Source organism: Ornithodoros turicata, chromosome 3 (assembly GCF_037126465.1).
Source record: "Ornithodoros turicata isolate Travis chromosome 3, ASM3712646v1, whole genome shotgun sequence".
NCBI classification, from domain to species: domain Eukaryota; kingdom Metazoa; phylum Arthropoda; class Arachnida; order Ixodida; family Argasidae; genus Ornithodoros; species Ornithodoros turicata.
The window spans coordinates 67943561-67965560 of NC_088203.1; the positions used below are offsets into that span (position 1 = coordinate 67943561).

General features: G+C 43.6%; 1 protein-coding gene across 1 annotated transcript in view; it reads right to left on the reverse strand.

Annotated features, from left to right (window-relative positions):
* LOC135388571 (nucleolar pre-ribosomal-associated protein 1-like) overlaps window positions 1-22000 on the reverse strand; it is a 179082-nt gene that overhangs the window by 142859 nt on the left and 14223 nt on the right. Inside the window, exons 5-7 of the mRNA XM_064618192.1 lie at window positions 16747-16829; window positions 8555-8737; window positions 4137-4255 (exon numbers count right to left, since the gene is read on the reverse strand). Of these exons, the coding sequence (XP_064474262.1) occupies window positions 4137-4255; window positions 8555-8737; window positions 16747-16829 (385 nt within the window). The remainder of the gene's footprint in view (window positions 1-4136; window positions 4256-8554; window positions 8738-16746; window positions 16830-22000) is intronic.

The following is a 22000-nucleotide window of genomic DNA, read 5'->3' on the forward strand; positions in this document are numbered from 1 at the left end:
AGTGTTTTCTGTTTCAAGCAGCTGTTGACTGCTCACCGCGGAAAATCGCGGAATGTACAACGGTGCCGCAGAATTTTGAATTTGCCACAGCAGAAAACCGGGGAACTTATGCTTCATCAATTTAAAAAAGAGTTGCACATAAAGTGGTTCCACACACACACACATGTGTGTTGTTTTGAGAGTTTCACAGCCCTAGCTCTAGAGGAGACTAGGGGGAGGGGGGGCTAAAAATCAGGTTTTATTTAAGGAGCTATAAAACAGGGTAAAGTCGGGGGATAACAGGTGGAAAATAAAAAGGAGCACTTCTCACATTTTAGATGAACACAAGGTGTGGAATAGTTATGCAGAATGTACAGTGCTAAGCATCTTGAAATGTCCATATTGGTGGCTGGATTGGCACTTTGCCAAGTTAGTTTTCGGGGGTTTATAGGCTTGGCCCTAAATCGCGAGGCCCTATTATAAACTGGCTCAACTGTATTTCTCTTCTACAGTAAAACATTGTTCTAACGTTCCCGTTTATGTAGTTTTGGTGTAACAGTAGTTGAGCCAAGTTCTGGAGTGGGTTGCCATTAAGCCTAATGCATTTTATGTCTGCTTAAACCACAGCCGTTTTTCCCATAACTATCGGTTAATCCGTAGCTGTTCTGTTTCCGTACCCCTCAAACGCTACAAATGCCGGCCTTTCGGTGCCCTCGCTCGGCAGTTCAGCGCTCTCAAGATTAAAAATAATGCTGCGGATTAACAAGGGAGATTCCACAGGGCCAACAAGGGGGTGACTCATGACCATGGAGCGTGGGGTACAGCATGTGGTCTGCCTGGCCTCCTGCAGTCCAGTCAATGAGACCACGACCCCCCCGCCCTCCGGCACAAGAAAGGGGAAAGAAAGTGGAAACCTATCAGAGCTGTAGAACACGCTTCACCTCCGCTGTTTTCTGCGAGCCTCCTAAGAACCGCAAGCTACGCCATGCCAAGGCAACTGATAAAGCACAGAGTTTTAACTGTGATGGAACAAGGAGCAAAGAAAGCAGCGCCAGCTCGTGGGAGAGATTCTCGCTGTGAGGTTGGTCTACTGACAAGCAAGGCTTGCAGAGTTCTCTAATTCTGTAAGTTAAAGCGTTGTTGTTGTGTCTTTTCTTTCAAAAAATGCTGTTTGAGTTGTGTTCTTCTTTCTTAGAACAGAGGTAGGTGCTTATGCCGTATTTTTGGATATGTCGTAGTACCACTTAAAACTAGGGCTGTGCGAGTATCAAAATTTGGATTGCGAATAACTTCCGAATAGTTTAAATCTAGTGCGAATCGAATACGAGTAGTGAGATTAGGAATTCGAATATTTTTGAATAAATTCCGAATACTTTCGAATAGGAATGTACAGAAGTGATTTACATGCACCTATTGTTTATTTAATATTTAATGTTCATAATTAGCAAATATCAGCACATAGTTCACGAAACAGGCTGGAATTCTGCCCAGCTCGCAGCAGGATGCAATAGAGACTGTTCACAATCACAAGTTCAAGTTATCGTGAAGGAATGTGAGCTGTTGAACGTGACTAGGGAGCAAAGATGCTCTTTGTGGCGTTGCAACATTTCCTGCCACAGAGAATGCTCTCTCACTTGAGGCCGAGGTGGCAGGTATACCAAGATACTTGCGTGCTAGTTTCCTCAGAATGGGAAATTTGTGCTGGCCTACCTCATTCCACCACTTGCACGGGTCGATGCCTCTAGTTATCGCACCTTCAGTAATGTATAAATGAAATTTGCTGGATGGATCAAACTTGTTGTGTCGTGTTTCAACCACCCTGTCGAAGGCTGACCACAAAGAGCATGCTGCTGCAGTTTCCGTGCGCTCGAACTCAAGTTCCATATTTGTGGCAACATGTTGGCCCATTTCCTCCAAGACAACTGACTTGAGCCACTCCTCTCGAGCAGAGTCCTCATGGAACACCACCAAATTATATCTTGGGTCGCAAAACATGGACACACGCATCCTTGTCCATGTCGAAGTCTGGAAAGCGAGTTCTTAGGCTCTTCTCAACATTGGCAGCAAAAGCGCAGCCGTCGGCAGTCATTTTAGTTCTGCAGGTTGTTCTCAGAGATTGTATGATGCAGTATAGGGTAGGGACCTGACAAGACAGTGTTGGGTACTTCTCACCTTCTGCCTCATTTGTGGCCTGAGCAAGAAGTTTTAGAACCTGGGCGTAGTCCGCAGCTAGTCGCCACTCAGCTCCAGTAAAGCAGTCCACTATGCACTCACTGTTAGCCATGCCCACTGTCACAGGCTCCCTGAGTTCCAAATGCCTACTCAGCATGTTGTATTCACTGTTCCATCTGGTTTCAACGTCTTGGATTAGATGCAGTGGCGTGTTCCCAGTTTTCTCCTGGTAGTTATCCAGGCGCTCTTGAGCCTGCGGGCTATGTTTATAATGGCCCACGATGGCTCGCGCTTTGCGGAGGAGGGTTCCAAGCACCGGAATTTGCTCTTTCTCTGTCTGAATAGCCAGTTGAAGCGAGAGAGCGAAGCATGGTCTCTCGATCCACGGTAGCTCCCGTGCGGCTGCCCTGAAGTTTCGAGCGTTATCTGTCACGATGTACACGGGGAATTCATGGACTGGTATATTCCAGCACTGCACCAAGTTGTCGAGGACTTCTGCTATTTGTGCAGCGGTATGGCGTCCCGAGAACAGCGATGTGTCGAGGCTGTACCTCTTGACAGTGAAGTTCGCGTCGGTGAAATGACATGTGAGGCTTATACTATAACTATCGTTGGCCTGCGACGTCCACATGTCGGACGCAAACGACATCGACTCAACTCCATCTCCAAGAGCATCATCCAGTTCTGCTTGAACCTTAGTCCTTGTCTCATGGTACAGTCTTGGAATCAGTGTCCGCGAAAGCGTTGTTCGCGAAGGAGGCTCATAATGAGGCACAACCTCAGCTAACAACTCTTGGAACCAGCGATCTTGGACGATGCTGTATGGTAGGAAGTCCAAGGCGATCATGCGTGCGATTTTCACGTCCAGTGCGTCTTTCCTACACTGTGGTACCTGTTCCTCTCTCAGAAAAGAGTCAACTCTTCGCTGTTCAGTTTTCTTGGCTTCAGTCCGCTTCTGGAACTCTTTGTACAGCAAGACATGCCGCTTGAGAGGTTAACAAGACTGCTCGTAGTCCCCGTGGGTGTTTGGATGGGTGCAGAACACTTCTTACATGTAGCGGAAACGGCAGAACTTCGTTTAAAGTATTCCCACACAGCGCTTCGGTTTGCTCTCTTGCAAGTTCCTTCGTCTCCATCTGCGTCCTCACTTGGGTTCTGCATGCTTGCGTCCATTGTCTTGCTACGATCGAATCGCCAAGCGCACTTTCGATCTTGTCACCGCATCGCATCACATGCGTCACATGCTTTCAACTTCTCTTGAAGAGAAGGAAAGTTGCAGGGAAAGGGGGGCGCGCACGTAGAGCATGTGGTTGCGGGTTGCGTTCCTTGCTTGTATCTCCCGAAACAAGCAAAGCCAGGCCAAACGCAAGTGCGCTGCACACAAAGTGGACTCTTTCAAATCGTCGTGCGTTTGTCAGCAGTCACTGTTTTTATGCGTTTGTGTTGCGCGTGTGCTGTGCTCTGTTGTGTTTTGTTTCTGGCTATGGCACGCGTGTAGTGCCCGCCTCGATAGTGAAGGGTATTGGCGTCCCTAAAAGTAAGCCTTCACTGCGTTCACTCTGTACTCCACGCCATGAAATACTCGATAATTATTCGAAAATTATTCAAAAACTATTTGCAAATTATTCGAAAGTTTCGAGTAGTAAATTTCGGATGCGAATAGCAACCGAATAGCGCGAGCTATTCGATTCGTATTCGAAAATCCGAGTATTCGCACAGGCCTACTTTAAACATTAGTTTTTCCGTGGCCCCGTCAGGTACAGTTTACCAGTTTTTTTACTGTAACACAATCAGGCCACAAACAACCTCCATCATACATCTGCTCATGACTGGACAAGAAGCTACACATTTCCTGAAGATTACTACAAGAACAAGAAACAAAGGAACTAACATTGCTAAAAGCAGGTGGTTTTCTTTCAATAGCTTTACATTAACTCTGAGGTGTGAATTCCTCTTAATCTATCTCAATGCAGTAAGAGGCTTACTTTGTCAACCCCAATGATGTGTCTCGAAATGAAATTCCGATCTTGTGCGAACAGCAGACTTCCTGCAGAAACTCAAGGGCGGCAGCTTGAACAGATTCAATATCCTCTTGTGATACTTGCTGTAAGCAGAACATAATTCTGTGTCATAGTAGGACAATACAGTATTCTATACTTCCTTCATATTTTCACACTCCCCTCTGATTGTACTTAGTTCAGAATATTGTGATTAATCACAATGTTCTGAATACATTACGTGCAGTTTCAGTTCACTTCCCACCCGTTGATGAATAATCATGGTACAAGTAGAAACTGAACCGAAACTGTACTCTAGCAATGTGTGTAAAGAAGCAAGTAAGAAATTTTACTTGCTGGTGATGTACGTGACTAATAGGGCATAAGTACAACCGAGTTAAGAGAAACATTCAGGTGCAATATTTTGGGTAATTTCTTAGACAAATAATGCTATGTCCTGGACTGCATGACAATCGAAAGTACTGCATAGCAACAATGCTGTTCCATGGCTAGAGTTGCGACTTTTCCTTCCTAATTTTTCAGGAATTGAGGGTTCTGGTAGGTGCCTCCCGATTTCTGCCAAATGAAAACACTGAAAAGTCAGAACCCTATCCATGGCCAATACCACGCTAAACTAGCAAAAATTCATCTTGATGTGTTGTCCTGTGCTCGTGTGGCCAAGCAGCCACATGAGCACAGCACGAACACAGGGTCGAGAACCGATGGTCTATTCTGTACCCACAATGGTTGGTCCACTCATGTCTGTGTTCCAGTTTCTGTCCTCCTGACAGCCTTCATGAAACACTGCACAGTGATTTCTTGGAATTTTTCTAGTTTTCTTAGTTATTCATTACATTCCTGTGTTTGGAGGGGACAGGAGCAGTGTTTCTGCAAAGCCATTGGTGGTTGTGAGCCAGCTAGAACTTTAGGCTGTATACGACCACCATGAGTTCTCCGCCTGCTATGAAGGTTCGTCTGCGTCAATGCGTTTTTCAAAGTGAGTAGCAATCCAATCCGGTTGTGCCAATCCAATCCAATGTAGCGTTGTTGATAGCAATTTCTAACATCAATAATCCAGCCGCATACAGCAACACATGTTTCTTCGTATTATCTTGAGCGAGCACACACTCACTCTCTCTCTGTGCTCCTTCACTCCCTCACTTTCTCTTGCCCGCACCTTTCCCTCTACTACCACCTCCTCTCCTTGCGAAAGGTGGCAACCCAAATTGCACCTAGTGATCAGAAAAATCTGCCAGAGACTGCATATGAATGGTGGTATGCCATTTCTGGTCCAGCTCGTGTAGTCTTTGGGACACACGTGGTATCTCAGTACAACCTCCAGTACCAAAGCGAGGTATGCACTGAAATGCATGTGCAGGCAGTGTAAAAATAAATACTAGTGGTGTGCGAATATTCGAGTACTCGAATTCGAATCGAATATTCAATATTTGATTTTTCGAATATTCGACTATTCCACGAATATGAACGACACAACCCGACGGTGGGCTTCACCTGATGCGTCCCTGCATGAGGTGAAACCTGCTTTAAGGAATCACCAGGGCTGCAGGACACAAGGCACAACACAGGCGGACCATTGTTGTTTAGCGTGAGCCGTAACTTTAGCCCAACTTAATTGTGTGTACTTCGCCTGAGGAAGGGGCGATGTCCCCCCCTCCCCACGTGCACGTCAGCGGTGCCAGCGGGGAATTTTGATTGCCTGGGTCGATCTGCGAGGTTGCCTCAAAAAAGCCTGCAGCCCAGGAACAAAAGGGTGCCTTAAAGTAGCACAGAAGTCATTTTAACACCCTGTTTTCTTCCTATAAAACTGTTAAGTAGGCCAGTAAGATGCACCATGCGAAGTAATTCACACCACAGAGTCATAAGTATCGCAGAAATTGAATTTAAAATACGCCGCAAAAAGCGACCATGCGCAACAGTGGTGAAGAGCAGTACTAGCCTGTGACCTGCCTGGAACCTCGCGCTGACGCTATACGGAGAATGCTCGCTGATTGGTCTAGAGAAATGTTGTCTGCTACTCCGCTGTCGTCTGTTACTCGGCTGTCCGGGGTTCTGAAAAAGCCTTTCTCCTGGCTGGGTAATGATTCGGCCGCTCTTTCTATCCCTAATTCTCCGGGAGAATTGGCAAAAGTGGTTTACGGCGGCAAAGGGAAAAGGCGCTGACCCACACTGACTGGCGAACCAGAACGAGTTCTCCTTATAACGTCATCGGTGACGTGGCATCATACCTCCTCATCCTCGTTATACCTGGAGTGGCGAGTTAAGGGTGAACGCGTGGAGCCATGTTTATGTGAGTTTATTTCTGGCAAACAAATTGCATACAACAAAAACTTTAATGCTATTTGGTAAAATGACACAGACACTTTCATCAGACGTCTTAATCTGAAATTTTTTTGGATGGCCCTCTGTACTCCTTTAAAGACATCCCTTACGTTCAAAACTTTAGCAATGCAACATCCCCAGGTGAGGCATACACACTAAAGCAAAGAAGCTAAAGGATGTTCATGGCAAAGCTGCGGCAGGACACCAATTTGTTTGTCCCACATCTCATCTGTGTAACATGCCACTGTGTGGCATCAAGTTGTGAACCCAAGATAATTGGCCCCGGAGGTGTACACTCAGCTCAAAGGCCAGAAACATTAGCATGTAAATTAAAGAGTAGGGGTCTTGCTTGTGACAGATAATGGCAGAAAAAATACACTAAGTCCACAGGCTACAAATTGCAAACTTTTCGTGCAAATGGCATGTATTGTAAATGTATGAACATTCTATATTCGATTCAGTATTCTGCATTCCCCACTTTGATTCGACTTCAAATACTCGGATTCGCACACCACTAGTAATTAGGAAAATGTGTACAACAGAATTTTTGCTGCACAAAAGCATGCTAATACCATCCACGTGATGAGCAAATCAGTGATGCCACTACAATTGGCCCAAAAAGTTTGAAGCAATTTTTGAAGCATCGAAATATGCATTTTGGAGCACTTTGGTGTACGGAAATATGTGCTTTAGAGCACTTTCGAGCAGCCAAAGATAAATTCTTGGAGTATTTTGGTAGCAATATTACCAAGCCTTTCGTAACCTAAAACATCACCATTTCTCTTCCAGCAGGCATATGCGGTAGGTGGGCACACTTGGTGTTTCAAATAAAATCATGTGTGATTACACATGGAGATAATTCTCCGTAGCACAGAAACACACATGTATATATCATAAGCGGAAAGATTGCTACGGACAACGTTACGCGAGACAAAATTTTGCGTCAGCATGTGCCTGCGTTGGGTTACAATGCTTACCTTATCAGTGCAGAAAAATAAGCTCACATAAGAACAGACAGCAAGCTAGAAATGCATCGTGTGAATTTCCCAATTTTCTGGTAGAACGAAGCCACATACGATCAATACATGTGACCTCGTGGTTGCAAGAAAATAATGTGCACCACATTTGCAGAAGGAATGCTTCATTCTATGTACCGGAACGAGCGACTTTTACAGCGAGCCTTAGCAAGGAAGAGGACTCGAAATACTATAGCAGAAGCTTTGATCATGTCATCCCAAAATGTGTCTAGTTCCTCCAAGTTGTCTCACGCAATGTCATAAGGAATTTTAACAAATTTGTGCAGTGATTTCTGCGTTATGCTATAACAGCTTTTAATACCCTTTGTTTTCTGCACTGGCCCTTGCAACCCTACACACGAGACACGTCTTCACTGCGGCACCCCTTTGGTTTTACATAAATTTGTTTGTCGAAGTTTCCACATCCACAAAATATCAGCTGGTTCTGTGATTTGCTGGTTCTGTTTGCAGCGACATTGGATCCCCTAGCGGGTTCTGGAGTGAATTTATTTACACACTTTTTCTTTGAAATAGCCCTACACATGCAAAATAGCCTTAAATTTTGTGCTTTGAGTCCAAATTATCATAATTATTACATTTCCATATGCCAGCATGCACATATGTTTTCGTTTTCTTTTGTTTATTAAGTCCACCATGCCACCATCTTGGAAGTGAGAGCGAGAATATCAAGAGATCACAGGTATCTGTCAGACTGTGATTTCACGCTGAGACCGCCCACATTTCATGGTTTGACTGAGTGGTTTGTTAGCTTGGGATAGTCGCGCAAGAAGCGAGAACGAGGAAGTGTAATATTCTCACGATGTCGTTTATCAAAATAGCTTCTTCAACTTGTTTTTCTGGTGCTCTACGACTGCCGTCTGTAATCTGCAATTCGTGGCCACTTGTTTTGGAGCAGCTGGGCACTATTTTGAGGATTTTATCAGGATGGCGCAGGAAATCTTGCCTGGTGCAAAATGGCAAATTTGGCGTAGGAGTTGAATCACTGGCAAATGTGATGAAAGACCAATAAATGGACTGCTGACCACTTACGAGTACAGCTCTTTTCTCTTCATCATCATCATCTGATGGTTCTTTGCAAAATTTTTTCGCTCTTGGATGGATATACAGCTCCCTGGGTCCCGTCCAACTCAAAAGATAAAGCACATGTTGCAGAGTTCCTTCATTAAAAAGGTGCATCTTCGTGGTCTTTGTAAATGCCATGTTTCTCACCACCTGAAAATCACAAAAGGACTGTTGATTGTTCACCATCATTTATAGCTCTGAGAGAAAAAAAGGAAATCACAAAAAACACATAGGTGTGTGTGTGGTGACACTGGCTTGGCAAATTTCGGAGAAAATTAAATTTCTCACGATCAAAATCTGATTATAGGGCTTCTATGTAATGGCAAAAGTTCATCAAAGGTAAACACCACTGATCCTACAATTTTCAGACAAGTTGATTTTTTTAAATATATCATATAAATGTACTATATAAAAATGCGGTATATTTCAAATTGTAGTCAACATGGTGTGCCCGTCCCAAAAGGATGTTAATACTAGCTGTTCTAAATTTGAAGCTGTAGCGAGCCATACTGTATAACAAGTGTGGCATTACGCACTGCCAGATTATGTCTGTTTGAATGCGAGACCTTTTGACTTATGCCCCTTGACTTGACTTATGCGCTGAGCCATGTTTTTACGTAAAACAGAATGAATTTTGAATTTACACCGCTACAAGTACAACACAGAATCAGGTTTAAAGTAAACCTGTATCCTACCTGTCAATTTATAATTTTTTTTTCTGGCTCAAATATCAGTTAGTTGGTGTTTGAGGTAAGAGGTGGTACTGCTAAACAGCTTCTTATTTCAAATGCAAGTGCCAATAAACACGGCGATGGCCCGCAGGGGTCTGGTTTGGCACACTTTCAGTTTCACATTGCTTCTGTTTCTGTGATGGCATTACGCAGTTTTGTAAACTGTTTGACACTTGCAGTCCGGAACACGAAAAACAAAATCTAAGAGGCGCAACACACAAGTTCAAGCTTGCAATGGCAACAAGTAGAATTGGTTTATCATAATCATAAAATAAAGTTGATGTTGTTTGGAATTGGATTGAACAAGGTGTGAAGAATTTGCACAAAAGCATACTTGAAGACCACCAACTTTGTCATAAAGCAACAGCTAGAGGTGTCCAATGAGCATCAAGAGAACATTCAGACAATAATTTATATTGACAAGCTCTGCACTGTCATTTCTCTGCTTATGTGGTTCCAAGAAGAAAACACAAGGTAATCTATTTTATGGGTGCAATGTATGCAGGACCATGTTACTGCATGCTAGACTGAGTTATGCCACAGTAAATATATTCTTGTGGATTCTTGCAACCCTCAAATGTTTATTCATCTGTATGTTTGTTTTCATGTGCTTTCTTTGTTACAGTGTTACCCGTTTACTGAGCACTTAGTTTTGTTTTTCATACCAAAAAGGAAGACAGAACATCAAGTTATTTCACTAGATTTCACATGGTTTTTGGTTCTCTTAAGACAGCACTGAATTTTTCGCACCTGAATTTTGAGGAAATACGAGGGGCGTTCAAGTCAAACCGGGACTTACTTTCTCCTGAGTGTACAAATGGCTCGCGCTACTTCTTTTTCGTCATTTTCACACGCGAAAGGCCTCCGCGTTCGCCACGTGGTGGTCCAAAGTTTGTGCAAAGCAAAAGACACGTGCTGGACAAGATGGCCGACAACGAGGTGAGCACGAACATCGAACAGCGAACTGTCATGAAGTTTCTCGTGAATGAAGGCGTAAAGTCATCTGAAATTCACAGAAGACTTCAGGCTCAGTATGGCCACGATACACTTAGCCGCAGCAAAGCGTTTGAGTGGTGGAAACGGTTGCGAGACGGCCGTACATCAGTGCAGGACGATCCCGGCCGGGGCGGCTCAGAGTCCGTCTGCGTGTAAGGTCATGGCCACGGTTTTCTGGGACAAGGCTGGCGTTGTTCATGTTGATTTTCTGCCCAGTGGTACAACCATCAATAGTGCACATTACTGCCAGGTTCTCAGGGATGTGCATAAGGCGCTGAAGCAAAAGCGGCCGGGCCTCATCACCAAAGGAGTCCTCCTCCTATACACGACAATGCACGCCCGCATACCGCGCATCTTAAGCCATGCACCTTACAAGAACTTGGCTGGGAGGAGCTGCAACATCCCCCTTACAGTCCAGACCTTGCCCCCAACGATTTCCATCAGGCCTCCATAGCTCCCCGCATTTGCGGCTGTAGAAAAATAAAATCACGTCACAGTCACGTGGTATTACATCGTCAGGCATCATGACGGACGCCCATTGGCCAAAGGAGGATGCGCGCTCTGGGATTGGTTGATAAAATTTCGAAATATCTGACAGCTCACTTTTCGCGGGCAGTCTGGGCAGTCGGCCAGGCGGGCAGCTCCAAGCAAGGTCGCTGCGTCTCCGCGGCTCGCCGATGTCGGTTGACTACAACGACCAAAGAGGAAGTGTACGCGCGGGTTTGTTCGCGAGCTATAGTGACTCTGGCAATGTACTGATCTCCGATAAAGTGTCAACCTACGGGCAATCTTGCCGGGTCGGAACTGGAATGCTTGGTGAGCTGACGCCTGAGGAACACTTTCGAACGCTGTCGCATTTTCAAATACAGTGACTAAGAAGAGAGTGTTCGTAACGACAAAAGTATTTCCCGTGACTGTGTGACCTACGGTGCATCGCCAGAATGAGAAGAAGATGCTCATCTGTGAAACGCACGCACTCGTGGACTTCGCTCGCCTCCAGAAGTAGACTGTATGTGTGCTTTGCAAGTTCGAACTTGGTTTGGTTGCTGTCTATTCAAGGAACGAAACGTCCTGTACGCATGGTGAATATATGAGTCAAACATTTGAGTTTATACGTTGCATCAATAAATATGTATTTCGCCTATCAAAAATGTCTTAGTTATTTTGGAATAACGGGCGCCAGGTATGAAAACCAGTAGAAGTCAATGGCAGCCAGGGCCGGCCGAAAGCCGAGCCAAACTGAGAGGTTGCTGATTGGTTGGCTGCTAGGCATCACGACACATTTTCATTGGTCGTATGTCCAGTGTTGCCTGAATTATCTCAAACTATGGGCTCTATGGGGAGCTGTGGGCGCCTGGATTTCCATCTCTTCAGGACACTGAAGGCGTTTCTTTGGGGCCATCACTTCAGCTGCGACGACGAGGTCAAGAATGCGGTCCGATCATGGCTGCTACGCGCCGGTAAGGATTTCTACGCTGCTGGCATCCAAGCCCTCGTGAAACGCTGGGACAAGCGCATTAATGCAGCTGGAGATTACGTTGAAAAATAAGACTAATTTCTCGCCTGTAAGTTCATTTAACTTTTGCGAAAAATGAAAAGTCCCGGTTTGACTTGAACACCCCTTGTATATTGGGGAGACAGGGAGGAAGGTACAAACACGGATACAGGAACACCAGAGAGATATCGAATCTGCATTATAAAAAAAAACAATCAGAATGGTGGGAACACACACATACAACTGGTCACGATCTAAACTTAGATACACATGCAATTTTAGCCCGTAAAACCAGGTGGGGAGTACACAAGCAATTAGAGTCTTGGTGTATCAATCTTGGTGAAACGCTGCGATATGATATGATGTTGAGGTTGAATGAAGGGCTATGACATGATGTGATGGATTTGAAGTTGAAGTCAGTATGATGGGTTTTGAGGTTGAAGTCAATGCGATGGGTTTTGAAGGTGGAGTCATTGTGCATTATGAGTCAATGTGTGTCATTGTGATACTTCTTGCAAATTTTAGCCAATTTACTTTGCGAATAACTGATACAGCAAGCGACTGCGAACACATGAAGAAACACAAGAAAGGATAAAGAAAAACAAAGATCGTGAAACATAGCACGATAAGGGTTTGCCAACATTGTGTATAACATTTTCCTGTGACGTTAAGTGAGGGCAGAGATATCGACGTCACAGTCACTCTTTTGGCCATCACTTTCTGTTTCCAAAGGACAACCGAGGTGAAACACTTAGGTCTATAGAACGCGCTGAGATTACTTTAGTGTTTCATCAGTGGATGAGCAGATACCGGGTCAAACCCTGTTTTTTCAGATTTGAATCGGGAGGTAAATATTGGGCATAATCGGGTATAACTAAGGCCCCTGGTTTTCTGCTGAGGCAAATTCAAAATTCTGCAGCACCAACTTGCAAATTCCACGATTTTCCGCGGCAAGGAGTCAATGGCTGCTTGAAGCAGGAAACAATGTTTGCGTGGATAATGTGGGTACAAAACATATTTTATAAATTTCAAGAGTGATGAAATTTGGGCTTGTTGGTATGAGACCATATTGCTGTTGAGCGCTAAAAAGACGAAGACATGTCTTAGTCTTTTTAGCGCTCAGCAGCTTTTTAGCAGCATTATAAACTTCAGCATTGCATCATATCTTGTGTTCTCCTCTAACAGCAAATGCTGTTGTCGGCTACAACCATTTTATTCCTGCTGAAAGATATTGCAAAGTTTATAAGAATTGACAAATACTTGATTGGAATAGACGCTAAATTCGGAACAAGCACCCTAATTCTGTTCCAAAATTCAATTACTGTATTTACTCGCATAATTTGTGCACTTTTTCTCCCTAAAAAAAGTCGGAAAATTTAGGGGTGCGCAGACTGCGCGGAAACGTTCGCTACAACATTCAAACGACGCAAAATTTCAAAATTTTAGTATGTGGGTCATATAGGCTCTCGATAGAGCCAATATTGATGTTATCACTGCATTGCGCAAGCGTGAAAGAAGCACCCAAATACCGCGCAACCGCCAACGGCTGGGAGGCAAAACAGCGTCCCACTACCGCTCATATACCGGTGAAATATGCCGTGACGCTGCTGGAAGACACCGCTAGTCTATTCTTAACAACCGAAAGCATGCTATGTTCGCAAACTTTGTCACGTTGTGCTGTAAGATTTGTCCAGCATTTCTTTCTGCGTTTCATAGTTCGAGTTACAGTATCGTCCAACGCGTCAGTGTACCACCACTCGAAAGTGCACGCAAGTCTAACAAAAGCACCGCAATATAACTTCGGTAGCACTCACGGTGTTGCGAAAAGCAATCGTTACGGTCACCGAGACACGCATGCAGGATATCCGCACGCGAAAACGCGGGTGTGCGCAAATTACGCTACGCGCTTTTTTGTTTTCTTGTCATTTTTAGTGCCAAACTAAAAAAATATGCGATGGCGCAAAATACACGAGTAAATATGGCGAAGGGTCCGGGTACCTTGGAGCAGTTGGATGCGTGCGCTCTTATCTGACTCGACTTCGCGTGAGCGTGCAATACTTCTCCGGCAACGCTGCACGTCGTAGCGACTGTCCACATCGTGCCAATCGCGTCATTCGACCCAATCAGGTTTTAGCGGAATTCCATGCCAAACGCAGAGAAATTTCGAGCAAAGTGAGTGATCCCGCGAAATTCCGTGCCAAACGAAAGATTTCGCGGTTGATTCCAGGACTACTGGTGTCGTCTGCTATGAGTCAAAGCAACGGTGTAGGCGAGTTGGTACATACTAACACAAACAACAGCGCAGAGACAGGGCGTGAGTAGACATATAACGAAGCTATTCTTCGAAGCTCTTCAAATTCATAATAGAGGTGATAACAGTGTGAGCATGCCTTCTATTAACCTCCTTTACCATCAGATTCGGTATGTCAACCACTAACTTGTTTTCATTCCTACCCAATAAACCGCAGATGTTAGCGCTTCATTTGTCTGCTCACGTCCTGTCTCTTGTGCTGTTGTTTGTGTCTGCAATGAGCATCATGCCTTTTCCCACTCAGATGAGTCACAAGATATTCCATAGCAGACGACATGACCAATGGTGTTGTCTGCTATGCTTCTGCTCCAACTCCCAATTTCTCGGCACTGTGAGAATGCTCAACATAAGATGCAGCAGAACTTGTCAGTAACTTTTTACTTTTCCTTCCACTACATGTCTGTAGAAAACTGTACGGGGATGTCCCTTGTGTGAATATATGTGTGGTTATAGTGCTTAAAAACACCATGGATTAATTCAGATGGCACCTGGACTAAATCAGATGGCACTTGGACTAAAATGGGCGGGAAGCCTGTAGTACAGGCATTGTAATTTTGAACAAATGAGTTTCATTTAATAGAATTTATTTATTCAGTGCAATTTATTGTACAGTAGACTTCCGATTATTCGTTTGTTCACTTAATTCCATAGAGTTAGAAGGTCCCACCAAATGCCCATGTTTCTATTGATAAAAGTTTGTTTTCTGGAACATGAAAGGAGTCCACAATGTATAATTCGACCAATGCATCCTTCTACTAGGCACTTGCATCACACTGTACATAGCAACAGAAAAGATCGCCCTAAAGCTCCGGTGGCAGATGGTGACTGACGGGTACCAACAATATCCATTTGGTGGCAGTAACAGAGTTATTAGATCGCCGATTCCATGGTGGCATTGCATCAGTATAGCCAATGGCAAGCCTGCCACATTATCCCAGGCGAGGATATTTTTCCAGTGCTGCTGTTTTACGTTTTACTGGGCTTTCAGACAGAATCTTTCAGCACTTTTGGTTTTGTTGACAGGGCTTTGTTTCTGCAAGTGTGGTTTCGTCCTCTCTACCTATCCAGTTAAGCCTCCACCAGCAGCAGCCGACGGTACAAATCCTTTCGAGCTGGACCTAACCCTATCCGAAAAAGAGTCAGACGTACAACGTGCCCTTGGTGATGTTAGGTTCAATGACTTTGTGAATGTGGACGGCAGCTTTGAAGCATGTGGGCTCCTCATGGATGCTGATATTCTGAACAACGTCTCCTGCCGCACGGAAGACGGCGCAAGCGAAACTGAGGACGATTTTGCTGAGAGTACCCAGTCTGAGCAACCACGTGTGGCAAACGTTGAAACCGAGCTCAATGCCCTGGACCCCTATTCGTCTCATGAAGACAGCCCCAAAAAGGTGTTCCATCACATCAACGCTCTACATGGCATGTTCTCAGATGCACGTTTCAAGCGCAAGCGACAGCAGACGATCAGATTATTTTTGCTAACAAAAGTGACATTGACCTGGTTCATTTCTCCCCCTATTGTTTAGTTCGACCTTGGGGTAATTCAATCAAATTTTGCATTCCCTCAGAATCGAATTAAGGGAAGTTTACTATAGCCCTCACACTACTGCACCACATCATTAGACATTGACATCAAGTTTGCCAAACAAGTATTCGGCTCCGCAGGAGCGTTGCAGAGACAATTTTGGATGCCCCAGTAAAGGCTCTGACTTCTTGGTGTGTGACAAGCTGCACGGAGCAACCACAGAGAATATCCTCCACAAAATATCCCTCGAACATGCCTCTACCTGCGTTCACTGCGAGACAGTGATATTAATGACATGTACAGTAAGATGCTGAAGTTCACTGTTAGAGGAATTGTGTGCAAACCATGTTCAAGACATGTGGTTATTTCACTGTGCTACAACATCATGTGCAGGATAGTTCTGACAAAGGAAAGAGAATTCTGCCATGATACGACTAGACAAACAAGCGAAAAGGAACACATTTTCTAACTGCCTACCACATTCGAGCTGTGTGATAACCATTCAGTTCTCACTCAACAGAACATACCCAATCACCAATTCGCATGGAATGCATGTTCTTAGAAGGCAGGCATGATCGCCAAAGAGCTATGCAAAAGAGCTACATACAAACGCATAATTAAGAGCATACGCATTGAAAAACACTGCAAATTAATGTGAGGGAACTGAGAAAAAAGCTGCACAAATGCTGAAACGATGCAACCGAAGATGATGCAACAAGCAAGATGAGGGTTAATGAGACTGGGAGTCATCGCCATAACTCAGATATCATGCAGTCTTGTTACAAAGGACATTTCTACAAAATCTCCTCTTTGCATGAAAACCTATTTGGTTAGAAATATATTTACAAATATGCCATTGTACACCAATACAAAAGGTCACCTTTGTTCAGTATTTAATGCTGCTTGTTCAGTATGTGTCTTTTTAATCATACATATGTAAGCATTTAGGTAATTGGAACTACCAGATTCTGATGACTAAAGTTCCACTTTCTAGTTTACTCCCACGTAGATTACGTAGTTTTAAATTAATGAAACCACCAGTGATGAAGGAAGCAGTGTGCACGTATTCCTTTGTTATGTTGAGCACGCTTTGCTTACCTTAGCTCTAAGGGTCAGCAGGAAATTGCAGATAAATGGGGCTCTGTCAAAGGTTAACCCTAAGAAGATAGTATTGAGCAGACCTGGAAATGAAAAATTGATATCACACTCACATATCGCAGGACACAACATACTTCAATATTTTGTACACTGTGTCACCCTTTATATACGAGAGCACAAAAACAAGAGACTGGTGTACCAAAATAAAAGGAGAAAGACGAAATGGTTAACATAACATTTCGAGTGTACAGCTCTTCCTCAGATGGGAAAACACGAAGTCCCATTCAGTCTTTTTTCATCTCAGGAAAAGCTGTGTGCTCAAAATGTTATTTTTGCCTGTTTTTTTCTGTCCCCCATCCCTTTATACCCTGTATAGCACGCAGCTTACAGATCGCTCACGTCGCACGTGGCATTAGTGTTGGGTTGCAAACTCAATAATCAAAGAAGAAAAGAAGACACACCATACACACTTTTTAGTCATCTCCAGCAGTGGTCAGCAAGACTGGGAGCAATACATCAAGCACATCTCTATGTACCATGACACTATGTTCATGATCTATATCACTTTTTGTCAGCGCGCAGCTTTATGGTGTAAAATGAGACAGTCAGAATTCAAGGATTAAGGTCACTTGCATGCACTCGGGAACGCCATCACCCTGCATGTTATGCAAGGTAACTGGCAGTCCTATGCAGAAATGTATCGATGTATAGCACACACTCATAAATCCTCCAACCTCCATATAATGAACGTCGATCTAACGAAATCGTCTATTTAGCGTTTAATTTTTTCCCATTTCCCCATAGACGCCAATGCATTTCTGCGCTCGATTAAATGAAGTGTTTTTGTTCGAAACGCTCTATTTAACAAATCCCGTAGGCAGCAGGCAGCAGACACCCGAAACCCTATCTTCGTGGCGTCGCACGTGCTGGAGAGAGCCGATTGAGAATGAGTCCTGCCCCTAAGGAGACGTCATTGTCATGTGAAATGATGTAATTCGCTGATCAAGCATTCACACAGGCATTTTTGTTGTGGGAACTACGCAATCGGTACGCTGTTACATTTGTTCTTCTATTTTGTGTTTCCTCTGTTAGGTCTGGTCTGTGCAACGGCAGAAGCTGTGATATTTTTAGTTTGCAACATATTATCCAATGACCTGATTTCACCAGTACTCACCTACATAATTAACATGTGCTTTTCTTGTGCTGTTTCTCCATGTAATATGGAAAGTTTATGAAGGTTTAGAAAGAAACGAAGGTTACTGTTCTTTTTAAAAGTGGTGATCCAAATGCGCTTGGCAATTATCATCCGATTTCACTATTGACTATGTTTTGAAAAGATTCTTGAGAAGACTATGTTTTTACAATTAGAGAGCTATTTTACCAAATTTTTGGTCGTAACAAACTTGCAGTATGGTTTCCGTAGCGGTCAATCGACAGAACTTGCACTATTAAAGATGAAATAAATTATTCTCAACGATTGTGAAAATAAAATGCTAAGACTAGGAGTACTGTAAAAGGCATCGATTTCACGTGGAACATATTTTCGCATTTTGGAGGGGGCCATTGTTGACGCAGGAACTGAAAGTTCCAAAAAACGCAAGCTCATGTTTCTCGGTGACGTCAGTGTATCTACTTCGCGAGTACTTAAATTTGTGGCGCTGGTGGAAAACGCGAAAAATCATTCCGCACGAAAAAACAAACAAGCAAAAAACACTTTTACAGTATTTATAGATTTTACGTAAGCTTTTGATTCCATCAACCATGGACTACTGCTACGGAAATTGTATAATTATGGCATACGCGGTACACTCCTTTCTCTTATTAAGTCTTATCTAGGTTTCAGACTACAGTCCGTTGAGACAGAAAGGCACTTTCCTCTCCTCTTAGTATACGTTCGGGTGTGCCGCAAGGCAGCACACTTGGGGCCCCTGCTGTTCAACCTATACATAAACGATATTGTGGAAATTACATCTGATGCTCATTTTGTCATACACGTGTAGGATATAAGTCTTTTTTTCTCCGGTAAAAATGCTAATGATGCAACGCTTAGAGAAAATGCAGCACTTTCTAACCTACACGGCTGGTCCCCGAACAATTCTCTAAAAATTAATAGCAAAAAAATCAAATGCGTATTGTTTAGACCAAAGAACAAGACCATTGACTTGAGTGTTCCAACACTTACCAGTGATGCAGAAATGGAACTCACAACGAATGTTAAGGTACTAAGCGTACACTTCTCACAAGATATGACTTGAGATACTCATGTCAACGAGCTATCCATGACGCTTGCACAAGCTTCAGGAATTTTTCAAAAAATACTAATCACTTCTAAAAGCCCAACTTAATGTCAGATTGTACAATGCACTGTTTTTCTCTCACTTGTGCTATGGGCTTTTGGTGTGGGGCTGTGTGGGGAACGGCGACGATGGGAAATCTAAACAATCTCTTTTTAATGCAAAGAAGGGTCATCCGTGCTAACTGCAATCAATCATTTTTAGCACATACACAACCCCTTTTCCAGAAATTAACTATTATTCCAGTTTTGCACCTGTATGAGTACAGGCTTATTACAAAGTTAAAATTTTTAAATACTTCATTAGTTCAGGTACCTCATAGTACTTCACACTTAGGCAAAAACATTGTAAATCACCAGACACGAGCTACAGAGTTCGGATAGTTCCACGATGTTGAACCTCATACGGAACACACATGTTTCGGTATCAACTCCCAGTCACACTAAACAAATACAAATATCACTTTGAATACTTAGAAGTTAACAGGGCCAATAAAAAATATCTTCGCATGTACTGGTTTCAGCACATTTTTGGCAGTATGAGTGAAACTGACTACCTATTGCAGTAAATACTCCCACAGTTTCGTGCTCTTGTATACTTTTGTTTCTGCATTTGTTCCCAAAGTTTTCTTTTCTTCTTTTTTTGAAACTTTTGTAGTTGGCATGTTAAACTTGCTTGTTGAACTTTTTATCTTTTCATTTGATAGTGTGCATATAACTTTCGTAGTTTAGTGTTTGAGCTGAAATTGAATTGAAAACATTTCTTGAGTGCTTTGTTCTCCACAAAGTTCCCGTCATTTCTCTTTTTGTAACCATTATTAGTATCTTTTTATTTGATAGTGTGTACACAATTATCGCAGTTTTATGTTCTTCAGCACTTTGTATTGGCGTAATGTTTCCCAACGTTTCGTTTTTTTGCAACTGTCTGTCATTTGTTCGCTTCCTATCACTTGTAGTGGATATAACCACTAGTAATGGATATAACCACTGCTCCTATTTTGCGTGTCTAGTGATTGCTTGTCATTGCTGTGTACATTACGTCCCCCGGATGTTTTCAAGCTGCTGATTGGCAGCTTTTTGTCCAGGGTTACCGCCGTGGTTCTAGCTGGAAATAATGAATGGATAACAAAAATTTTTTAAATGATGTTATCCACGACTTACGAACATCCTGTGCTCGCCATGTCGGAAAGTACGAGGACAGTGCCGGTGGTGTGTCGACGTCCAAGCCGTGCAAGCTTCGAGGAGGAAGAAGGATATGAAGGTTGCCATAATCAACTAGCTCATGAGAAGAAGCAAGAATTGTGACCTGGTGAAGAAGTATGGATTGTCCAAGTCGACGATTACAACTATTGCGAAGGACAAAGAGAATATCGTTGCGGCAGCCAGCCTGAACGGGAACAAGAGCAGAAAGCGTCTCCGAGGAGCAGTCTACAAAGATGTGGAGGACACTGTGCTGAAGTGGCTACTAGATGCTCGTGCGAGGAACATATCGATAAGCGCTTCTCAAAGTGCAAGCTGAAAAATTCGCATTTCTGTTGGGGTGTCTGGAGTTCAAGCCGGGAGATGAATGGCTGCACCGCTTCAAGGCAAGTCACGGTGTGGCTTGCAAGACTATCGTAGGGGAGGCGGCGTCTGTGAACAACACCGATGCTGACTGCTGGCTTGAGGAAGACATTGACATTGTTCAGCAGTACAGTGCCTGGGACATCTACAACACGGACGAGACCGGGCTGTTCTTTCAAATGTTGCCTTCCATCACATACACGGTGAAAGGTGACAAATGCGTGGGTGAGAAGAACAGCAAACTCCGAGTCATTGAGTCACCGTGTTGATGTGTTGCAATATGGACGGAACTGACCGTCGTCTAGCATTCATGGTGAGACAATCCAAAAAGCCACACGGATTCGGTACATACGTACCTGTGCGATAACGACACAACACAAAAGCGTTGATGACACGTGAGTTGTTTTGTGAGCAGCTGGTGGAGTTTGACCGTGATGTCGAATGCCAGGGAAGAAAGATTCTGCTTCTTCTGGACAACTGCACAGCCTATCACGTGAAGCCACCACTCGAAGCAGTCACGCCGCTTCATGTCAGTTAAGTAGTAGTCCATGCTTTTTGTCACATATGGCAAACTTCGGTTACAACAGATGTGTTTCGTGTGACGATCGAGTTCGTTATAAACGAGATTCACTGCATAGAGGTTCAACTTAAAACACACTGTCTATTTTTTCGAGTATAACACTTTTTATTTTTTCATGTATAACACACGTGTTATACAGAGAAAATTATGGTACACCAGTCCCTTCCCCAACAACACCGAATATCCGATGGATGTACTATTAATGTCATAATGCCTGTGGTCGGATTGTCTGTCTGCTGGATATTCCTCCGATATTCGGCGTCGATGAAGAAGATAAAGCACGGAAATGATATCCTCAGGATATGCAGAAACGGACATATGCGATGATCTATGCCCTTGTATTGTGTGTACCAGACAGCCTATTGGAATTTCACGCATCAGTTATGTAGCATAATTAGCACGGTTATGAGCTCTACGGCTATGTAGCATGTACACTGTCTGTATCAAAACATTGTTCCCCAGCAAGAGTGTTCGTATGACAAAAAATTCTGGCAACTGAGTCGTGAGCAAATCTATACATATTGTTACGAAGTGGGAGAGGAGGACGAAACTCACGCTCATTCATTCTCGCTCATTCTGTAAATAAACCTCTGCATACCGCTTGCACAGCTGTACGTTTCCTCTTCACAATATGTCTTTCTTCTGTACGGTAAACGTTCGAGATATTCAATATTTTGGATGAAATAGCATTTTCTTTGATCATGAACCAAGTCATAAGACATGCATGCATGCATGACACATCATCACACTAGGACATGCAATTTCATGTAGTAAAATGCTGTTCACTATCTAATCTTTCAAGTAACTATAATATCTAA